Below are 21544 nucleotides of genomic sequence, written 5' to 3' on the forward strand. Positions count from 1 at the left end.
CCCACAACTGGCTCTACAGCACCTGATTCCACCACCTGCTCTCCTGAGAGCACACAAGGACACACTCTCCAACACCAAAACCTCACCTACAGCTCCCTGCCAGCCATTATCACCTCACAGCTGCTCAACTCCACCTGTCCTACCTGCACCCAACACCAGACAGGTGCTCTGCCCATGGGGAAGGAGGACACTGGCACTACATCCCCACCGTAAGGACACACTCACATTAGGGGCACACACTTCCATCACTGCAGCCAGCAGCCAGCCTGCCAACACACGGAGCCCCCGCTGCATCCGAGATGCTCTCCCCAAGTCAGACCCTGGCACAGCAACCCTGCCGTGTTCCCGTCTTCCCCAAATTCCAGCCTTACTTTCCACTCTTGCTGTCACTCTTCCCTCTCTCCTTAATGGGTGACAGAGCGCTTGATCCAAGTTTCCTCTTCCTGGGCCTTCCAGGGCCTCTTCTTGCCAAGCTTCTACTTTTCTCGTCATGCTTTTCCCTTTAAAAAAACCACACGCTTCACTGTTAACCAAGGCAACAAAAAAAAAAACAAAACAAAAACAAAAAACAAAACCAAAACCAAAAAAAAAAACAAAATAAAAAAAGCAAAAGCAAATTTTGCAACAAAAAGCAAAACAAACAGGGAAAAAAAATAAAGAAAAGAAATCCAAAAAGAAAAAAAAGGGAAAATAATTAAAAGAAAGCAAGCAAGAATGGGAGCCAACCCAGAACCTTCACCTGCCACCAAACTGCTAAACTGAGCTGCTGAAGCCAAGGTTGTCTCTAACAGAGTCTCCCAGCTGCAGTCACCAGTTACCAGGTTGTCGTGTCACATAGCCTAGGAGTGTGCTGTGCAAAGCTCTGGCAGGATGTACCAGGAGGAGAGGACAGGAGAGGAGGCAGGGAGGGACGGAGGGCAGTTTCCTCTCCTGGGCTGAGAGGCAGTGAAAGTGCCTAGCTGGAAAAAACCAAGACTTGGGTGAGCAGCCTGTGACTTACTCGGAGTCCCTGCGGCGCTGCAGCTTCACCAGCTCCCGCTGCTTCTCCTTGTAGCGCCGCTGCAGCTCCGCCAGCCGCATCCTGTAGTCCAGCTCCATCGCGTCCATGTTCTCAATGGCTGATTTGATGGAGTACATCTGGGGTGGGGAGGCAAGAGAGGGTCAGGACACGTCCAGGGGGTGCACACCGGGTGCCCTGGCAATGGCCAAGGTGTGCAGCCTGGCAGAAAGCTCTTTGTGCTGAGAGTGAAGCAGACACCCCTTGCCCGCCACCACAGCCCCAGAGTGGTACCCGAGAAAACCAGCAAAGATGTTCTGGGGCTTATGCACAGGATGGCATCAGCTCTGAGGGACTGCAACCCTGGAAGGGAGTCTGCAGGATGAAATGCTCTTTTATCTTGTTTAAAAAGACAAATCAAAATATACTCCGTCTTGGAATACTTACTTACTCTGTACAGAGTAATTTATCAGCCTCCTCCACAGGGAAGAGCCAGTAAATTAAAAATAAACAAGGAAAAAAACCCTCCTGCCACTATTTTTACCTATCCTCTGGCCAAAACAGTAACACAAAGGTTCCTCTGCTTTCACATTGAAGCACCACGTCCAGGGCTGCCGAGGGTCCTGCTGAACCTTGAGTCACAAACTAGGGAAGAACCTAAATTCCAGCCCACAGGCTCCTGTGCAGCCAGGAATGGGACATGAGGGAACAACCAGTTTGTTCTGCTGAATACAGAGGGGCAGCACGAGCCAGCATGAGCCCCCCAAAGCGGGGCTGGGAAGTGAGTTGTGTGAGTGGATGCACTGGGGCTTCCCAGGCTCAGCCACACTAAGAGCTACTTACTGGTTCATCTTTCTTCTGCATCCAGCTGTACTTTTTGTTGGGATTCAGCTCTCGAGGCAGCCGGATGGTTTTCAGACTTTCCATAAAGGGGGTGGAAAGTACTTCCATGAGCATGTGGGTGCTGGCAGCCAGCAAACTCTCCAGCGTTGGCCGGACAGGGAAACTCTCTGGACCTGCTGGGAAGGACAGAGTAAAAGCTATAGAAGATCACATTCCAAGAATGCCTCTCCAACAGGCACAAGGAGGGGGCTGAAGGCCCTTTCTTGACTATGGCTGCTCAAGAAGCCCCCCAGCCACCCTTGGTCCCCTGTGAGATCTCTTGTTGTACTCAGCCACGGTGTAACTGGCAGTTCCCATCACTTCTCACCTCAGGAAGTTACTGGAAGGTGAGATTCTTTTCAGGATCTGCCAAGGTCTTGGAAAGCATCATCTGCAGCTACTGGGGCCTCTGGTGCCAAACCCCAACAGACTGTGGACTCAGTGCCTGCCAGAAGGGTGTTACCCTGGCAGCTCTCAGCAACTGGGGCTCCGTTTCCGCTACGCATACCGCAAACTGTCTAGACATGGCGAGGGCCTTTGGAAGGGAGAGCAGCACAAAAGCCACACGTAGCTCAGCCTGCTGTAACAAAAACCCTGCTCCAACCCCATCCCAAGTACCAGCCACTCCTGCAACTCAGAGCAATGCTCTCCTTGCTGCCTGGCTGAGGCTACAAGAGATCCCACCTGTGACTCCACTCTTCTGACCACATGGAGAGCACATGGATCATAAGCTGGGAGACCAAGTATGGTCCAAAGTTGACCAGACTCCCCACTCACAGCTTACCTTGCATTTCTTGCTTTCGTTTCTCCAGCTCCATCTCTGCAATTTCACTCAGCAAAGTGATCCCTTGCAGGAAGGACTGCTCCAGAGTCTGGTCAGTTAACACCTCCACCTTCATCTGAGGTGGAGTGACAGTGGTGGTAGTCAACAAGGAACAAGCCTGAGGCATTTCTGTAGCAGCCACCAAAGCATTCATCCCAGCCAGTGGGTCACCCGGCTTGATGTCCAGATCTGGGATTTGGCAAGTGATTGCCTCTTCTGTGTAGGAAGGGATCTCTGGCCCCTGCTCTCCCTCCTCAGGAGGCAGGCTGGGGAACTCCCTCCCCTGAGGCACATCAGCACTCTGCAGGTCCATGGCTACAGAGGCCTCCTCCCGCTGGGGCGTCAAGTCCATCTCTGGTGGCTCACTCTCTGCATGCACGAGCAAACCATCATAGTCCATATGCATGGAGCAGGTTTCTGCTCCACTCCCACTCTCTGCCTCAGCTTCTGCTTCTGCAGGACAGGCCACAACCTGGTAAGGAGGTGGGCAGCTCTGCAGGTCTTCCTGGTCCTGCTCCATAGCACCCAGGGCTTCACCTTGGTGCAGGAGGAGATTGCAATTGTCCACATTCTGCACCGGGACGGCTGCAGAGGTGGTGATGTTCAGAGTCCCCATGTCCTGCTCACAGATGCTTTCTTGGCTTTCCTCCATCTGCACCTCTGATTTCACCCTCTCTTCCAAGGATTCCTCTTCTGCTTCTGTTTGGATGGGCTCTAGGATTTTGGACGGAGACAGGTGGATGGGCTTGACCTCTGAGGAAAGATCCATGTGCTCAGAGCCTTCAGCAGGCAGCGGGACATCAGGAGCCAGGCCATCCGCATCAGATGCTGCGGGGGGCTGGAGGAGGTAGGGATAGTGTCTTCCAAAAGAGGGAGGCAGGGACTGGAATGGGTATCCAGGGGGAATCTCTGCAAAATACCAGAAGGGACAGACTGTGTATTGGCTGGGTCTCTAAAGCACCTTCTCTCTCATTAAAGCATAGAGCTGGTTCCCTTTGCTTCCATCATCTCTGGTCTCTTCCTGTTCTCAAGCAGTAGCTGCTCTGGACACCTCTCTCCTGACCAAGCTGCCACAGGCAGCATTCCAGAGGTTCCTTTCTGCACCTTTCCAGCACCTTCATGGAACTGGAGAGAAATCTGCCTCCTGCATCCTCTCCCACTGGGACTCCAGCCCTGCAAGAACCAACCCAGGCTCGACCCAAGGAAAGAACAGAACCTACAGCCCCAGGCATCCAGGCATCAATCCCAGTCCAGCACACCAGCCCTGCTCCTTCCCTCTCCCCTGCCTTTTAGAGGAGCTATGTGGCTTTCCCTAGGGGAAGGGACAGAAGCAGGAAAGAGCCAAGGAGAAAAAGGGAGGCAGGCACAAACACAATGGGACTCTGCTAAAGCAGGGCTCTCTTACCTGGGAACAAGGCCTGATATGGACCAGCAGCCTCTTTTTCCAGCTCCAGGTCTTTCTTCTCCACGGTCTCGGGTGCCTCTTCCTTTGGAGGGATGGCAGGGGCAGGGGGTGGAGAGGCAGGGGGTGGGCTGGAAGGATGGGAGCTGGGGGTGGCAGGGTAGGAGTAGGCTGGCTGCGAAGGCGGCTCCTCCATCTTTTGGATCACCTCAGCTTTGAGCACAGACACGGGTGAGGCCCTGGGAGAGAGGGGAGGTGGACTCACAGCCTTGCTGTAGGACGTGGAGGCACTGGGAGAGAGCACAGGTGGTTTTCGGTGCACCAGTCCCGGGGCAGAGGAGGAAAGGCCTGATTTGGCACTGTCCAGGCTCCGCTTTGTCACCTTCTCTTCCATATCCACACGCTGCTCGTTGGCCTTCAACCTCTCCTGTGACAAGAACAGAGCAAAACTTAGCACAACATCTGGAAAGTGGCACTGACCTACCATCAAGACCAAAACAAGGTCTCATCAAAAATGCAGTGGAATAAAACCCATGTCCCCCAGTGCAAGACCATTCGAAGATCAGTCTGACGGAGGGTGACACTGATCTACAATAACCTTGTTACAAATTCCCAACTCCAGGAATCATGAGAAGGATGTCTTCAGCTTTCATTTGCATCCAAAGCAAACCATTTCTATCTCCAAGCCTCCAGCCTAGCAAGCTCACATGTAAAATGAAGGCTGAAAACCAGAGGACCACTACAAAAATGAATGGGTGTAAAACACCCAAATGAATGCTCATGACTTCCAAAACCTTTTCATGTAGGGGAGTACGCTCCAGGAGCCAGTGTGACTGCTGCTAGTCCTGCAGCTGCTTTTCTCAGCTGCTCAGGAGATTTGTTTGGAGGTGACCAGGGAGGAAACCACTAAACTATACAGAGACATCCCATGGGAAGGAATCTAGGTCACGCTGCTGCTGCTGGGGACTCTCCTGACAACACTGCTGAATGGCTCTACACCAAACTCCTCCAACACCCACTCTAACTGCAGAATACACCAAATGCTTCTTATCCCAGAGCCCAGGGTAGGATCACTCAATGCATCCATACCCTTGAGACACACTTGCCACACAGGCACAGCTGCATTTTCTCCCCAGACACTCCAACTTCGGGCCCGTTTCACAGCCAAGCAAGAAGTTCTTGAGAACATACCACGAGCTGGGCACTCCTCTGCAGCTCCATGGCGTGGGCTGCTTGCTGCTGCAGGATGTACAGCTCGTGCTGCCGCAGCAGCTGCTGATGGGAGAGGAGCTGGAGCTGGTGAGCGTGCTGGAGGGAGCTCCTGGTCGGGGGGTACATAGCAGGCCACAGAGGGGGTGCCCGGTCCATCAGCTCTGCTGTGGAATGAGCAGAGATGCAGTCAGGGAGGCAGCAGGGTAAGGATGGATAAACGATTCAGGATCACTCAGGCCAGTGGTGTCTACAGTCCCAGAGTGTAGGGGATGCCAAACACTGGGCTGGGCAGAAATAAAACCAGAATCCAGAGGGGAAAGAATGCTGTGCTCCCCTCTGTAACCCCAATCCCACCACCCCTGTGCCCTAGGGCCATTGGACCTGCTTTGCTCTCCAGTCCTTAGTTTGACTGTCCATGCCTGAGCCTATGAATAGATTCTCCTAACCAAGGACTCAAACTCTGCAGGGTCCTGCAGGGGATGAAGAGCCACTGCTAAAGATTATGTTTCCATCTCAAAACACACCTAACGAGAGGCCCACTCACACCCACCCTACAACTGTGGCTGCTGGTCCCCACAGGTAGGTATGCTCCTCTCTGACCCTCTTCAAAATCTGTTTTCCCCACAGCTGTCAAAGAATGGTCATCAGAAACAAGCTCACATCCTTACCAAAATGTGGCAAGTGCTCACTGGGGATCACAACAAGCTGCCCTGACTGTGGGTCTCTGGCAAACTGGTAGGCGGAAGGGAGAGCTCCCCCCATAGCAGGGGGGAAGCCTGGAGTCATACCCTGGTGCAGGGAGGGGTGACCAAGTCCTGGAAGAAAAAACATCAAGGTCACAACTCAGGGGATGCAAACAGCGCCCACCCACACGACAAGTCATCTACTGATCCGAAACGTCTCCCTTTATCCTGAGTTCATCAAACAGCCTCTCTGGGCTGTAGCAACACTTCCCCCTGGCTTTCATTGGTGTGAACATCCTCTGGACACTGCTCCCTCCCAGGGCACTCACCATAGGGATGGCCAGCCAGCCACATGGAGGGGCTCCCTGTCCTGGGGAGCCAGGGGTGGGCTGCCAAGTGCGAAGCCGGGTCTGCAGACCAGCGCCCGGAGCTCGCCAGGGCTGGGCCTCCTGTCACCATGAGGTTGGAGTTCAAACCGTTTGTGGCGCAGCTGGAGGGGTGTATTCGGGCAAAATCCGCCAGCTCCTTGCTTTCTCTGGGGATGGAGGAGGCAAGAGAGAGAGTGAGAGAGGGTCCAAGTGATGGAGGAGCTCAGGAGTATGGACCAGCCTGCAGAACCAGTGTTTGCAAACCAGGGTCAGTCACTCAAGGACATCTGTGATGGAGGTGTCACGTGTAGAGTAAAATATTCCATCCCTCCAGCCCTTTGGAGCAGGCATGGATTTGATTTACAGCTCTCTATTAGGATTGCTCTGCTGAGGACTTAGGACTTGCCTATCACCCCATGTACCCCACTGAGCATCCCTCTCCACACCAGCAAGTTTGGTGTCAACACCTACATCAGGATGGACGCAATCGTGTCTCCTCCCTGGATGGGCTCAGCTCGTGACACTGTGGCAAAAGATGTCACCTCCCTCCAACCCTCACCTGAGCAGCTTCTCCTGATCCCGCTCCAAGCGCCCTGCCAGGAGGTGGCTGTCCCGGTGGCGGCTCCTCTCGTCCCCACAGTCATCTTCGGAGCGTCCGTGCCCTAAGAGACAACCCAGCACCATCAGACAGGAGAAATGGTCTGGAGAAAGCTGTCCCCTCTCCTCTGGGCATGGAGTACCTGATAGCCAGTATATACAAACACCAGTGTCCCCAAGGATGCTCCAGATTCAAATGCTGAAAGACCAGGAAAGGCTCTCTGTGTAATCAAGATATTCTCACTAAAGCAGTATTTTCCTGGTAGCACCTAAGTGCCTGTGTTCTGAGATTCATGTCTCCAAGACATCAAGAGACTACTTGCCACGCCAGGTTGGCCTACCAGCACAGCACAGCCACCAGCCTGGGAGCAACAGGACCAAAGAGACCACTGTGCTGAAGGACAGTGGCAGACTTCCTAGCACAGCAAGAGCTGAGATGCAGCTAAATCCTGCATCAAACCACACAGTCCTGCTTAGCAAATCTCAGAGAGGGGAAGGATTTTATCTCTGCACTTCTGAAGCAGCTCCTGATCTTGTAAATCAGTCTGGGAGCACTGAATATGCTCTGAATCCCTGTCCTCCTGCAACAGGCAGAACCAACAATACAGACCCTCACAAAACCAGCATGCTCCACTCTGCAGTTCAACCATCAGCAGGAACCTGCATCCCCCCTGAGACATGCAACAAGAAAGGGTCTGATGAGGCAGGGACACATATGGCAGATGAGGGCAGGAATCCAAACAGGGGGCTGGATGTTTGGCTGGGGAAACCACTTGTCCACAATCAGCACAGCTCTTGCAAATACAGCCTGGCATGGTAGCAGCTGCATCTCTGAGAGGTTAGGAGGCACCTTCATAGGAGAGAGCAGCAGAGCCTCGCTTGGCTCTGCCAAGACCAGGTATTGAGGCCACCCTTCCCTTTATCCAAGGTCTTCACTCCAGCTGCCTGATTTTAAGCTTGCTTTTCCCTAGTTTTTTTACTAGCTTCTTTCTTGCACTCATTTTTCACACAATTCCCTGTTGCCCCTCTCTGCACTATGCTTTGGTGATACAATGCACTCCTAAATCCCAGCCCTGCACCTGCAGAGAGGACTCAGCCTTGCAGTACTGCACCCCAGCAGCCCCTCCCAGGGTCCCCGCTCTCCTGTCTGGATATGGTTTGGCACACGGGAAACCATCTCGGAACATCAAGTCTATTCTGCCGACAGGCAGTCTTTTCAAGGAGAGCTCTAGTGTGTATTTCCACAAACCTGGACAGCCCATGGGTTTTTTGCTGTCAAGTCTCCAATTCCCTCAGCTTTTACTGTCAGAAGGAATCCAGGAACAAGACAACATCTCTCCCAGCTCCTTTCCCCAAGGCTCCTTCCACAGGCTCCAGGCAGAGAACAAAGATGCTTTAAAACCTGGCACACAGCACTCCCTCCCCAAGGACTTTCCAGGGTCACCACATCTCCCTCACAGCCTGCCAGGACACCACGTGCAGCCCAACCAACCCAAACCAGCCCCTCCCTGACTCACTGAATGATGCCCCACACAGCCTCTGTTGCTCACTTCTACTCCTCAACCTCCACAGTACAGGGGCTCACAAATCCCTTTGGAGCCTAAGCATCTTCCACTGCCTCTCTGCCAGCATTCCCTTTCCACACCCTAGCCCAGGTTTTCCCCCTTTGGAGCCCCTTTTCCTATTTCTTTCCCCCAGTCAATGCCCAGCTGTCTCTTTGGTGTCAGCAATATGGAGCAATTCCTTGGAGAGCTCACAGACTCCCTTCCTTCCTTCCTTGGCATAAGGTGAGTACACCCCCACCCTCAGCCTTTCATTAGAAATGCGTTATTTTGTTATTTTATCATGGCTCCTCCCTCGCCTATCTACACTCCTTATGCTCCATTATTTCTAAACGAGTTTATAATCTTTTTTTCCACCCCCTCCATCCAAACACAAACACTGAAGGACCTCTAATTCCCGCCCAGCCTCCATCCCACCAACAGGACAGTCCCTTTTCTGGACAGAACGATGATTGTCCAGACAGTGAATGATCATTCTGTCTATATATATGAACATGACGCACGGACTGCATAGAAAAATTCAATCAGTTATGCATGGAGGAAAGGCTTAGGTCCGTTCCCTTGACAACCAATGCCCGGTACTAAATACTTGTATTTTACTTGCCAAATACTACAGATTAGCCAACTAAAGCCTGCTTTCTCCTTCTTAAAAGGTCTAAACATTCAAGCACCGTCCACTCAGCGCAAGCAAGCTAATGTTATTAGACGAATATCTCCTGGCACACAAAGGGGGGGGCAGCATTTGGGGGGCGAGAGGAGGAGAAAAGCAGTCTTGTTTTCTGTCTGAAAGCCAACTGCATCACTTAGCAACGAGCCCAGAGGCCTGCCAGAATTCAACCCTTGTTTGCAGCCTTTTAGTTCGGCTCAGTAAATTACATTTAACGCAAGCTGGGAGCGTCTGGGACGATTGAACGGCTGAACAAACAGCTCCCTGTGCTGCCCACGAGGTCCTCAGCTCCTGCCCGGCTGTGGGGAGGGCACTGGGAGGCGATGGGAATGGGGAGAGGGGCTGCTGCCTGAGGGAAACTGCTTCTTGCCACTGAAGTTCGGGAGAGGGGGACAAAGGAAAAAAAATGGGGCAGGCAAGGGCTAAAAATGGAAAGCCAACCATTGCTTGCCAGCCACTTGCCTTGGCATTCTTCCTTGGCACACCAGAGCCCCGTGCCAGGCAGCCCCCGGGTGTTATCTTGCTATACAAGCCAAGCAGAGAACCAAAATCTCTCTGGTGCCAGCCCCCTCCTGCCAGCACCACAGCTTAAATCAAAATCACGAGATTACAACACCAGCACAAAGATGGTTTGAGTGGTTTCTCTGTCATTCCCTTTGCTAATGGATCAAACTTATGGAGCAGGATTGTCCTCAGAGGTGGCCAGAGGGGAAGGACGCAGGGACAGGAGACTGACATGGAGTATTGCTTCCCACTGTGGTTTACAACATGTCCTTGTCTGACAAGGGAGGCAAACGCAGCTGAAAACGCCAAACTCAGCTCATGGCACACAGCCTGCACTGGGTGGCTGCTCTTGCCAGGGAACAGATCCTCCAGGGAAGCCCCTGAGACAAGCCCTGGGGAACCTACCTTTGATGCTGCTGAGAGACAGCGAGCGATCCCGGTCTGCCAAGCTGGGCCCCAGTTTGCTGCTGCCGCTGCTGCTGCTGTTGTCCTTCTGCCGGGCCACAGCCACAGCAATGCCAACAGGCAAGTGCCTCACCTCCACCTCGCCCTGGGAGCCAATGCTCTCACGGCCGAAGGATTTGGCACTCTCGGGTCTCTCAGGGTCCCTCTTTAGCTGCTTCGCAGGCTGCTGCAGCAGCAGCTGCTGCACCTTGGAGGCTCCCAGCTGTGCAGAGTCCAACTTCACGTTGCCCAAACCCCCAAAGGGGCTCTTCTTGCCGCAGCTCTGCCGGGATGCCGTCTCCTTGGCAAAGCTGCCGCTGTACTTGATGAGGCTCTGCATGGCCGAGCCCTCGCCATGTGAGGCAGGGTGCAGGACGTCCGCAGCGCCCCGCGAGCCCACCACCGAGGACCGCGGCAAACCGCTGGGGTCAAGGTAGACCTTCTTGGCCTCCTCCTCCACCCGGCTGACGTGGTTGTGCTGCGCGGCCAGCACCGCCATCTGCGTGGTGGCAAAGTTGCCCATCTCAAAGGGCTTCCACTTCTGCTCGGGCGGTTTCAGCTGACCGTGGTCCAGGTGCTGCCGGGAAGAGTCCAAAGTGCCATAGACCTTTGCTGCTTCTTTGGAGCTGGATCGCTGGAAGCGGTCCCGCTCGCAGGGGCGATGCTCTGCCTCTGGACTCGGCTTCAGCAAATCCTTGGAGGCCAGGAACTCCCTGCTCTCCGGAGAGCCCAGCCCTGGCCGGTTGAGGAAGGGCTCTGAAGTGACCTGTCTCTTGAGTGCCATGGAGTTTGTCCTGATCACCGAGCCCTTCTCTCTCAGAACCTCCATCCTTTTGGCATCGCTGTGACAAGAAAAGTCCTGGGACAAGAGTGTGCGGGAGGCATCTGCAAGGCACCGCTCTGTGGGTGACTGCAACACCCCCACCTTGCCAAGGTCCTTGTCCTTCCCCTTGTTGTCACGGGCCTGCGAGGCGATTTGGATGGGCCCGCTCCTCTCGTCGTAGGCTTCGACCGAAGGCACGAAGGTGGGGGCGATTACTTTGTGCTCCCTCCCCAGCTCCTTGGCCGGCGGGAAGATGGTGTACATGCTGGAATGGACGGGCTGCGGAGGGAATGTTGTGGCCGGCGTCATCTTCCCCGTCTGCGAGGGGTGTGGGGATGGACAGCTACAGGAGATGTGCAAAGCGCCCACGGAGGGCAGGAGGGGCTCTCCCCGCTTCAGCCGCTCCGCGTGGGCGTGCGCAGAAGGCCTCATGTTCTCATCGTGCCGAGCGGGGTCCTTGGCACAGCGGTCCTGCTCAGCACCCAGGACCTTCAGCATGGGGTCCCCGCCGCCGTTGCAGTTGCTGAGGGAAGAGCTCTGCAGCGGGTTCTTGGACTTGGGTTCCCCACTGCCTGCGCCCCGATTTGGCATGTGCTCAGCCAGGAACGGCGAGAGACGCTCGCCGACCTTCACCGCCTTCTCCACCACGCTCACTTTCCGGTCGCTGTCGGGCTTGGTGTCCTGTGTGAGGTCGACCACACTGCGGGGTCGGGGCTCCTCCTTCGGCTTGCTCTCCTTCTTGGCAAAGGGCAGGGACAGATCGCTCCGGCATGCCCGCTCCTTCCCACCGGGGTCCTTCAGGCCTTCTTTCGAGCTCTTGTGCAGCTGCCCAAGGTCCTTTTCCCGGAGCAAAGTGCTCGGCGTGTGGCTGCCCACGGTCCTTGACAGGGGAGGCTGCGGGTGCAAAGCGGACTGGCCTGCGTGGCTGGACAGGTAGAATCCATCTGCAGAGTAAAAGCAAGCAAAATTATCACAGGCTTCCAAACCCCTTCAGTCCTACACAGAGACAGGCAAGAGGTGGCAAACCAGAAAAGAGTGGATTTCAAGGATGTCTTAAACAAAAATGCCCAGGGCAAAGGAAACCAAAGCAGGTTCCTCTGTGTGGGATGCAAGACAGCCCTGTCTCTGATGCACACTGGGGCTTCAAGGAGGGACCTGGCCAGCTTTCCTACGGATCAGCCACATCCGAAACCGTGGTACTGCTCAGCCTAGGAAACATCCCGGCTGATCACCCAAGGCGGTTCCTACTCTTCACCCCCAACGCTCCAGCAGCCAAAGAAGCCCAAAGGACAGGGTAAGAACCCTGGGGTGACCGATGGGAAGGGCACACTGCACCCCAGACTCACCTTTCTGCGACTCAAAGAGGCTGTGCTGTCCCAGCTGGGCCAGGAGCGGACTGCCGGCACTGGGAGGTTCGAGGTGGCTCAGGGGAATGTACGATGGGTAGAGACCGTTAGGCAGATGGGAAAAGCCTGCAGAAAATGGGAAACAGAAGAGAGAAACATGTTTTATCCCGAGCAGCACGCTGCCTTGGAACAAGCCCCGCAGGAGCACAGACTGTTGTGGCTGTCGGTCCCTCACACGCCAGGAGCGGCGGCGGCGGTGGGGACGCACGCGGTGACACACAGCACACACAGCCCAGGGCAGGGACCCGGCTCGGGGACCCCACTTCAGGAACTGACCCCGCACTGCGAGTGCCCCAGATCAACCTGGGCACCTCTGAGGGACTCCAACTCTGCAGCGAATGGAGCATGCTGCTTCCTGAGCAGAGCCTAACACCTGAGGGGTCAGCTCAGGAAGGTGACCAAACCACCTGGCTGATAAGATGTTTTATCACAACTACAGAAACCTATGAGTGAGGGCACTCTCCAGCGTGCTTCCAGAGCTATGATAAGACCTCCGTGCCAGCACAATTTTACCAACACAACTCAGGTGCCCAGCACTGGGGACAGGCTTTGGGGAAAACATGAGAGCATCCTCCAGAGCAGCTCCCAAAGAGCACAATTTCATGTATCCAAACCAGCATCTTATCCCAGAGGAAGGCAAAACAGAGGAGAAAGTGTGACAACTATCCACGAGCTGATATGAAAGCAGCATATCCTCATGACCCTGCTGTCAGCAGTCTGGATGTCCTGGGTCCCCAGGAACACCCTCATGCAAATCGCCCTCATCAGCATTTCCTCAGTGAACACAATCACCATAATAGTAGTAATAACACACACTGTTGGCTACAGGCAGCAATTCCTCTCCAACACTGCCACCAAACGACACCCATGCAACACTACAAACCCAACCCTCGACCAGAACCAGTATCCCAGACCATAATTTAAAAACTGAGTAAAAGCCATCAGGAGAACCTGAAGGAGCAAGTCAGGCCCTCTGCAACCCTCCTCCCCTCCCCTCAGCCCGCATTAGCAACCAACCTCCCCCAAATTCAACAGTCCCACTGAAAGCAACCAGGCAACAAGTTTGTCAAGAGTCCAGCATCCAACTGGCTCAAAACAACATCACATCAAAACCCAAGGGGAGACGGAGAAGTTCAGTCCCCGAAGCTGCACGTGGAGCACCATCTGCGAGAGCTAGTCAATATTTCACATTATTTAGACAGCCAGGATCTCTTTGGCGTACATGTTTGCATCCCGGCATATGTGCCTCACCGACGCGGCGCTCCGCGCAGCTCCTGGCCCGCATCCATCGCCCGACAGATCCCAGCGGCATCACCCGCACACGCCAACCCCTCCAGCAGCGGGACCAGGGCAGCTGCTGTGCCCGTGCAGACCAATGCAGAGCCCGCTCCCAGCAGGTAAAATCGGCTCCTTAACCCTGAGCACAGCGCTGCAAGGGCGCTAAGTGCGCACACACATCCACGCCTCTCCTTGGTAACCGCAAAACCTCCACGCTGAAGCATTTCCAAACACCTTTTCTTACTCCAGAGCTGGAGAGAGCTGGGTAGAACCCAGCTTAGCTGTGAGCAGCTCCACTCCACGCTGTATATGCCTCAGCCGTGTCACTGTCACCGCTCCGGCAGGACTGGGCTGGCAACAAGCCAGCATCTGGAGCAGGAGTGACACATTTCCAAGGGAAGGCGAGTCCCATCTGGCAGAGCACATGGCTGCAGCATGGCAAAGCCCCCAGAGCACCCCATGCCACACGAGGCCGGAGGCTCTGGCCACAGACGTCCCCACGTGAGCCCCTTCTCCCAGCCAGACGTCAATCCCAGCTGCAGCTGCTCCAGCAGGCGGAAACACCGGCACAGGGATCATGGAGAGACATGTCCCGTGCTGCAGACACCACTGTGCACAGATGCCCATGGCATGTCCCTACTCGCACGTGGTGCAAGGACTTGAAGCCACCTGCAGGGCTCCAGGGAAGGGACACACTCCAGCACTGCCACCAGGCACAGGGACACTTGCACACAGCTTAAGTTACTGACACCCAAAGAAGTAGTTTGGTACCAGTCACCTGGTCCTATGAGGGTATCTCCCTGCTTCTGCCATCAAATCCTGCCCAGGGATAACACAGGCTCAGTCCCAGCCTCAAATGTTCTGGGGCTTCCTCCCCTGTCAGCACCATCACATCCTGCTACAATGACCCAGCCTCAGCTGAGGCTGCAGGAGCAGGAGGGGGAATGCAAAGTGTCCAGCCAGAGGACAGGTTCAGATGGACAGGTTGGGAACCTTGCAGGGCAGTGTCACCATGCCAGCTGGGAAACAGCAGCAGAACTGAGCTGACGCAACCAGCCAACCCCCAAAGTCACCTCACACCAGGCAGCTCTTCCCAGTAACTTCCAGAGGCCTGCAACAGCAGCGCTGCTCCTTGGATAAGCATGAGCTCAGCACAAGAGCTCAAAGCACACTCCAAAGCTCTGCAGGTGGAGAAACTGAGGCACAAGCAGGTGCATCATGCAGCTGACCAGCAGTAAAACCAGAGAACCACTTGAACTCCAGCCTTGGGTCTACCAGTGACACTGTTTTCCCTTGCAAAGTGCCTGAAGAAGCTGCATAGGCTGTATTTACCTGGCTTGTTCCCTGCCAGGAACCAGAGCCGGAGTAGGGAGCAGGAATCCAAACCACAGCTTTCCTGAGGATGAAATGCAAATCCAACCTCGAGGGCCTGCCAGAACATCCTTTCCTCCGTACAGCCCTCCGGCAGCCACGCCGACGGGCTGCTGGCATAAGACTCACACGTAGCCCAAAACCTGCTGCCCCAGTGCCCTGGGCAGGACCTGGAGGTGAAGCTGCTCCTCTATGTGCTGAGGAGCTGCACTCGCAGGAGGCGGCCGCGGGTGAGTTGCTGCCTCCTTGGATCTCCGTGCCAGAAAGCGATGCCAAGGGGAGAAATTCTACCGCAATGAGCAACGCACAGCTCACCCCAACCATGGGCTTCTGCCAGGAGAAAGGGAGGGGAAAAGGGGAAACCACAACCATCTCCATCTGCCTGGGGCCAGAGTGTTTGCTGAACCAGCACAAGATCCGCTTTGCCCAGGGACACGCCGACAGGTCTCAGCAGGCTGAGCCACGCTCCTCCAGCCGACTGCTTGCCCAGAGGCGGTCTGGCACCACAGCACAGGCAGGGAGGTGCGAGTTGGCAGCACTGCCAAGCCCAGGCTGGCTGTGCCCCCCCTTCTCTGCCAAGTTACACCACGCCAAACACATGCGTGTGCCCATCAGCTCGGCCTCTGACCGCCTGGGAAAGGCACCACCAACACTTACCTCATGCCAGCAGGGACACACATGAGCCAAAGCAGCCCACCTCTGAGGGTAGAAGGGCTCAGGGCACAGAGATCATCCCTCAAACCACTTTATCCCTATAGCCAGCAGCCAAACAGCAACTCTTGTGATGCTCCAGTTGCTGCAGTGGATGAGCACACCTGTCCTCCTTTCCAGCTCCAAGATTATAAAACATACCTGTTCTGCACAATTGAGACATAAATCACTAAAGGCTGTTATTAGAGGAACTTGGCGGGTGCAGATGTGTCAGCCCACTTGAAAACATCTTCTTCATCTTTGCCCAGCTCTCCAAAACGGCACGGGTTTGGGGGAAGAGGTACGGCCTCGGGTGATTCACCACCGAGGGGGGATGTGACCGATGAGGAGATGAGATACCAGCGACCACACAAACCACACACCAAACGTCTGGAGGCCAGAGGTCACGCTGTGGGAAGTGGGAGGGAAACAGACCCCACGTGCTCAGCCTGCTTGGGGTTGCCAGAGGTCCCTGTGAGGAGGGAGCCGACAGAAAGCACAGCCAGGAAGAGCTGGGGAAAGAGGGCAGGCGGCCACGCCTGCAGCAGAGGGGGCTGCCACTGGTCACCCGGAGTTCTAAACCCGTGGGGCTTTCTCTAACTTGGCACCTCACACTTCGAGCCTAAAATTCAGTCTCAGCTGGACAAATCAGTCCAAGCCTGGGTTGTGAAAGAGCCAGCCAGGAGGAGGGCAAGCTGGAGGCAGCATGCTGAACTGAACATATCTCCCCCATGGACACAGCCCCAGCCAATGAGCCAGGCTGCACGCCTGAGGTGACCCAGGTGTCTGCCAGCACTGGGAAAGCTGCTCCACCCCTCCTCGGCCATAGGTGACCAGCAGGCCCCTTCACCATCCCCATGCTGCTCTCCACACTTGCTGCCAACATGCTACAGAGGGGACAGCTCACTTGGACACCAGTGAAGGGTCAAGGGCAGTGAGAGCAACACGGAGGCACGGCTCAATGCGGAATTCACTCCCGCAGTCTAGTTCCATGTTTCCAAACTAACCAAGAGCACCAGCACACCAGAGAGAAGCAGCATCCACAAATCCTTTCCTCACACCCTGGGACACCTTTCCAGTTGGAAAAGACCTTTTAAAAAGTCCAGCACAGCTGCACAGCCCTGGTGTGGGATAACAGGTGGCCACATGAACTGCTGGCTGCAAAGCACACCCTGAAGCTGAGCACTGGGCATGAGCCATCCTTGTCTGAGAAGCCACAGCCCTGGCACCACCGGAAGACCAGTGGCTTCCAGCACCCCGGGAGAAGTGAAGTAATTCTCTCCCATCACCACATCTGCCCGTTACATGTTTCTGCCACTTATGAAATATTTCCAACCGCCGGCATCTCTCCCCATCCTCCCTGGGCCACGATGGATGGACACATTGCCAGGACTCAGGCCAGCACCACACAGTGCTCTGCAAGGGGCTGTGGCTCAGAAGAGCCTGAGCTATAAAGCCTGACCCCTTGGACCCTCCAACCTGAGCCCAGCAGGGCTGAGAAACACAGTGGCAAGAATTTGGGTTTATTTCCATGGGATGTTTTGAACTTGGGCGCTCAAGGGAGATTTGCAGTTCTCAGCTGGCTGCTGGGCGCAGCACAGAGCAGGAGCTGCAGCCACCCTTGGCCGGGAGCACAATCACCTCTTCCCCAGTCCGGCTCACAGTGCCTCACAGGCAGCCAACTGGGACAACAGTCCACACCACAAACAGCTGGATAAACGCTTACGTCCTCCCCGGCGGGGAGGGAGGGGAGGAAAGCAGGGAAGGTCCAAGCACAGTGAGTACCTTCCCACCACCAGCAGGACGGGCACCACACCAGCTGCCTGTGCTAACCACCATCAGTGCATCCCTTATCCTCTCCCTGCAGAAGCAGCAGATTCCCAGGGAAGACTTTCAGGGCTCCCTCTCCAGCACACACCTCCCCATCTCTGCTCCGTGCAGCTCGGTGAGGCACAGCCACAGCTATTCCTCATGCACACATTTATGGCTGCAAACAGCTGCGAGCCGGAGTGCTGACAGTGTAAATCTTTGCCACCTCCTCCCCTGCCTGCCGGGGCAGCTCCAGTGACACCCGAGGCACCGGAGCCGCTTTGACTCTGTGCCATGCACGAGACACCAGCGATACGAGCCCCTGAACATGCCGGGCTGAAACCAAAGCCCCCGGATCAGATGTGCCTGGACTCCAGCGGTGGCTGCTCCCTATCCCTGTCCCCAGCAGCCCCAAGCTGCTGTCACAGCCCACCACTCTCCATGACGAAAACCGCCCCAAAAGCCATATTTACGCCCCACGCCACGGGACTGGCAGTAGCTTCAAAGCCCTAATTTACAGCCTCAATTCTCTGCATCCCCTGAAAGCCTTCGATCCCCATCCCCAGGATCCAGAACAGCCAGGGCAATTTAACTCCCCATTTAATCTTCTAAGGGCCCTGGTGAGCTCGGAGACAGCATCCTCCGGCGGGGGGTCCACACTCCCAGACTTTGCTGGCTTGAACAGCGCCGCGCCGCTTTCCTTCAGCTGCAAAAATCACTACCTTAAAAGCCAAGGCGAATTCTCCCTCCAGCTCAGCACAGCTCTCTATTGTTTCTTTTAATTTTATTTTATTCCACGTGGGAATCTGTGTCCAGGCTGCTTTATTTTTAAGTGGCTCTTGCTCAATATTTACTATCACTCGCAGCTGCGTCAACACAGAAACACTGCGCCAGGTTTCCGACCAGCCCTCCCGCAGCCATTCCCCCTGTGCCCGTGCCATGCCATGATTTTCCTGCCATGTCACCCTCGTGGTGAATCACCAGCCCCTCACAGCCACAGGACACTGAAGGGCAGGGTGTGAGCACAGGGCATGGGGGGGTTCCCTGCTTCCACGGAAATAAATATCATCAGCCTGAGCCCTGCCACTCACCTCCTCACCCCAGAGCTGGAACAGCCCCAACAGCCTGGAGATGGCAGGGGAGGAGGAAATGGGAAGTGGCTCAAGGGACACAAAATGGAAGGGCTCAAGGGACTGGTGTTCACACCTAGTTCTGCCTCAATGTCCTGGAGACATAGCTTCCACCACACAACAAAACAAAGGCAATCCAAGGTATGCCAATGCCTCAGGAAAAGGACACCAATAGGACACTCTGAAGATCCCCCAGGTCATCCACCTGCTCCCCATCAACAGCACCTCCATGGGGACAGCAAGAAGCCACCCAGGTAGGGACATGAATTACTCTGGCAAACCAACGGTGGCTTTTCCTCACACTGGAGGGGCCAAGATGGAAACCATCCCAGTGGGATTCTTGACATGATGTGCAGCCAGTCCTGAAACAGCCTGAAACATGGGGGCTGGGAAGCACCGATCTGGTCCCACGCTAATCCTGACACTCAAACCAGTGTCAACGCTCCTGGGTCACTGCCAACTGTTACAGCAGAAGCTTCTCCCACATGCCCCCAGCCTGAAATCCCCCACCACGTCGGATGTCTCTCCTTTTCTGCTGGCATAATTAAACCTGACGCCCCAACAGGGGTCCACCAAAACCTCCAGGCTCTCACCACACAACCCCACAGCTCTCCTTAAACAGCAAGGAGTGACACAGTGGAGTTTTCAGCTGCACATTTACTAATATGCTGTATATGGAAATGGAAAAAAATAGTAATTTAAACTCTCAAACTGATTAGCAGAATCTTCAGGAATGCAGAACCTGGCTGCTGGATTGCAGCCTTGCCTTTCTCTCCTGATTTTTTAGGACAGCATGAAAATGCTTTTGCCCTGGTTCATCTTTCATCACATTGAAGATTCTTTAGCCACTCTGCTCCTGGCCCTGGATGCACATTTCAGTACAGGTGCTCCTCCTCTTTCCTAAGCACAGAAATTAAACCCATCCCATTTTTAAAAATACTATTATTTTTTTAAATCACCCAGACTCAGTGCAGAAGATGATACAAACAAGTGAGTCCCCTCCTCCCTGAGCCGTCCCCGCATATTTACTCGGCACCACCCACACAGTGTCCCGTGCCTTCACTAGAAAAGAGCTCGTTACCCTTCGCTGCCAGAGCCCGGAGAGCTACAGGAGCTCGGTGGGGGAGGTTATTGTGGGATGGCACCGGTGGTGCTGGTCCCCACATCACCTGCACCGAGAGCCTGCCAGCAGCAATTAAATCAGCCTTCAAAGAGAGATCCCAGCTTTCCCAGCACCATTAGCCGTGCCCTGGAGGGAACACGGTCTATTTTCAGCCACAGTGACTTAAGATCAGGTCACCAGCAGGTTAAATGGGACTGTGCAGCATCATCTCCCTGCCCTCCCATTGAGAAATTAAACACTGCTGTGTGATGGGCAGCACCGGCCCTGGACACACACCAGGTGCCCACGGAAAGGTAAATGCCACCTGCCTGCTCCTCTCTGCATCTCATCACTGGCCATGGACACCCACTGTCCTGGCTGCCTTACCTCTGCGTGCGGTGGTGAGTGGGGGTTCACTGCAGGATCACCCCTGGGTTCCTCCCTGCCTGTCCTCTTGTCCAGAGTGACAGCCAGAAAGAAAGGTCCCACCATGACCAAGGCCAGGAGTGCTGGAAGGAGCCTCAGCACACTCCATCCTGCAAACCCAGGTCTGCCCAGTGCCAGACTAGGGCTGCTCATCTCACCCCTTCCTCCCAATGGCCCAGCTGCATGTCCCCAAGCTGGGGACTGCCCCAAGCCATCAGTCCCACCAGGGTGTCACCACAGCCACCAGAGTGGTGGCACCTCCCCACAGCAGCTCCATCTGCTCCCACCAAAACCCAACCAGCCACCCCAGCACTAACATCTGGCGGGGAGGTGGCAGCTGGATGTGGGTTTGTTTTGCCTCCCAGGCTCCTGCCAGGCGCAGTCAGCACGAGCCGGGATGACTCAAAGCCCGGGAGACGCAGCCTCCGTCGCTGCTTATTTTAAACCCTCTTGTCTGCAAAGCGGCTGCTGTGGCTCAGCACCTCTCGGGGGGCTTTGCAAAGGGGCTGGCACTGCAAGGTGAAACTGAGGCACAGCCCCACCATCAGACCTGGGCACCACACCACCACTGTCTGTGTGCTCAGAGACACTGAGCGCAACACAGGGGGGCCAGCAGCAAGAGAGGATCAGCTCCAAGAAACACCCCAGGGCTGCAGCAAGGACACTGCCAATGACCCAAACAAATTCATCTGCTCCAGCTTCATGATTCCCCTTGCACAGCGCATAGCCAGGACACAGTAAGTGCAAGGTGAAGCTGGATGCTCCCACATGTGCTGCTCTGTGTGCCACAGGAGTGAATGCATTCCTCTCCCAGAGCCCAGCACTGACTTAAACAGCATCTGCAGGGACCTAAACCACCCTGGGAAAAGTTCAGCAATGGGCTGTAGGCATTTGGGGGTGGAAGAAAGGAATCTACACATGGATCACAATCTCATAAGACTCTTTTCCTTAGGAAACCAGGCTCAAAAGCTCAGCCTCTGCCAAGCCTCTCCTCTTGACCCCACTCTCAGCCTTTTTTTCCTTCCAGAGGCTCCTGCCCTTCCCACACCCTCCTGAACATCAGCCCACATCCCCTCTTCTGCACCAAAAATGCATTAAATCATGAAGCAAAGGTGTATCTGCGGCCAGCAAACACCCAGGACCCCACACCTCCTCACTGCTGATAATGGGAGATAAACGCACGGGCAAATATTATGGCAGTGAGGTTTAATTCCTGATGAATTATGCAAATCCGTATCCAAACTGAAGCACAGCCCTTGGGCTCTTGACAAAATGCCAAGCTGGCCCCGATGACACCAGGCAGGGACGGCCAGCCCTCCATCAGGTGAGGCACTACATGGGTGCCCTATATATATGTACATACACACC

The 21544-nt window shown here is 55.1% G+C and overlaps 1 protein-coding gene across 5 annotated transcripts in view; it reads right to left on the reverse strand.

Moving 5' to 3' along the window:
* Positions 1 to 21544, reverse strand: part of TNRC18 (trinucleotide repeat containing 18) — a 54426-nt gene that overhangs the window by 25159 nt on the left and 7723 nt on the right. For 2 of the 5 annotated variants that reach the window (XM_066329779.1, XM_066329777.1), the window contains exons 2-12: positions 12311 to 12436; positions 10103 to 11908; positions 6927 to 7029; positions 6329 to 6534; positions 5985 to 6131; positions 5296 to 5480; positions 4108 to 4531; positions 2664 to 3611; positions 1841 to 2016; positions 1001 to 1137; positions 372 to 500 (exon numbers count right to left, since the gene is read on the reverse strand). In XM_066329779.1, coding sequence (XP_066185876.1) covers positions 372 to 500; positions 1001 to 1137; positions 1841 to 2016; positions 2664 to 3611; positions 4108 to 4531; positions 5296 to 5480; positions 5985 to 6131; positions 6329 to 6534; positions 6927 to 7029; positions 10103 to 11908; positions 12311 to 12436 — 4387 coding nt within the window. The remainder of the gene's footprint in view (positions 1 to 371; positions 501 to 1000; positions 1138 to 1840; positions 2017 to 2663; positions 3612 to 4107; positions 4532 to 5295; positions 5481 to 5984; positions 6132 to 6328; positions 6535 to 6926; positions 7030 to 10102; positions 11909 to 12310; positions 12437 to 21544) is intronic. The other 3 variants (XM_066329776.1, XM_066329775.1, XM_066329778.1) reach the window with 3 other exon arrangements.

Source organism: Sylvia atricapilla, chromosome 15 (assembly GCF_009819655.1).
Source record: "Sylvia atricapilla isolate bSylAtr1 chromosome 15, bSylAtr1.pri, whole genome shotgun sequence".
NCBI lineage: Eukaryota > Metazoa > Chordata > Aves > Passeriformes > Sylviidae > Sylvia > Sylvia atricapilla.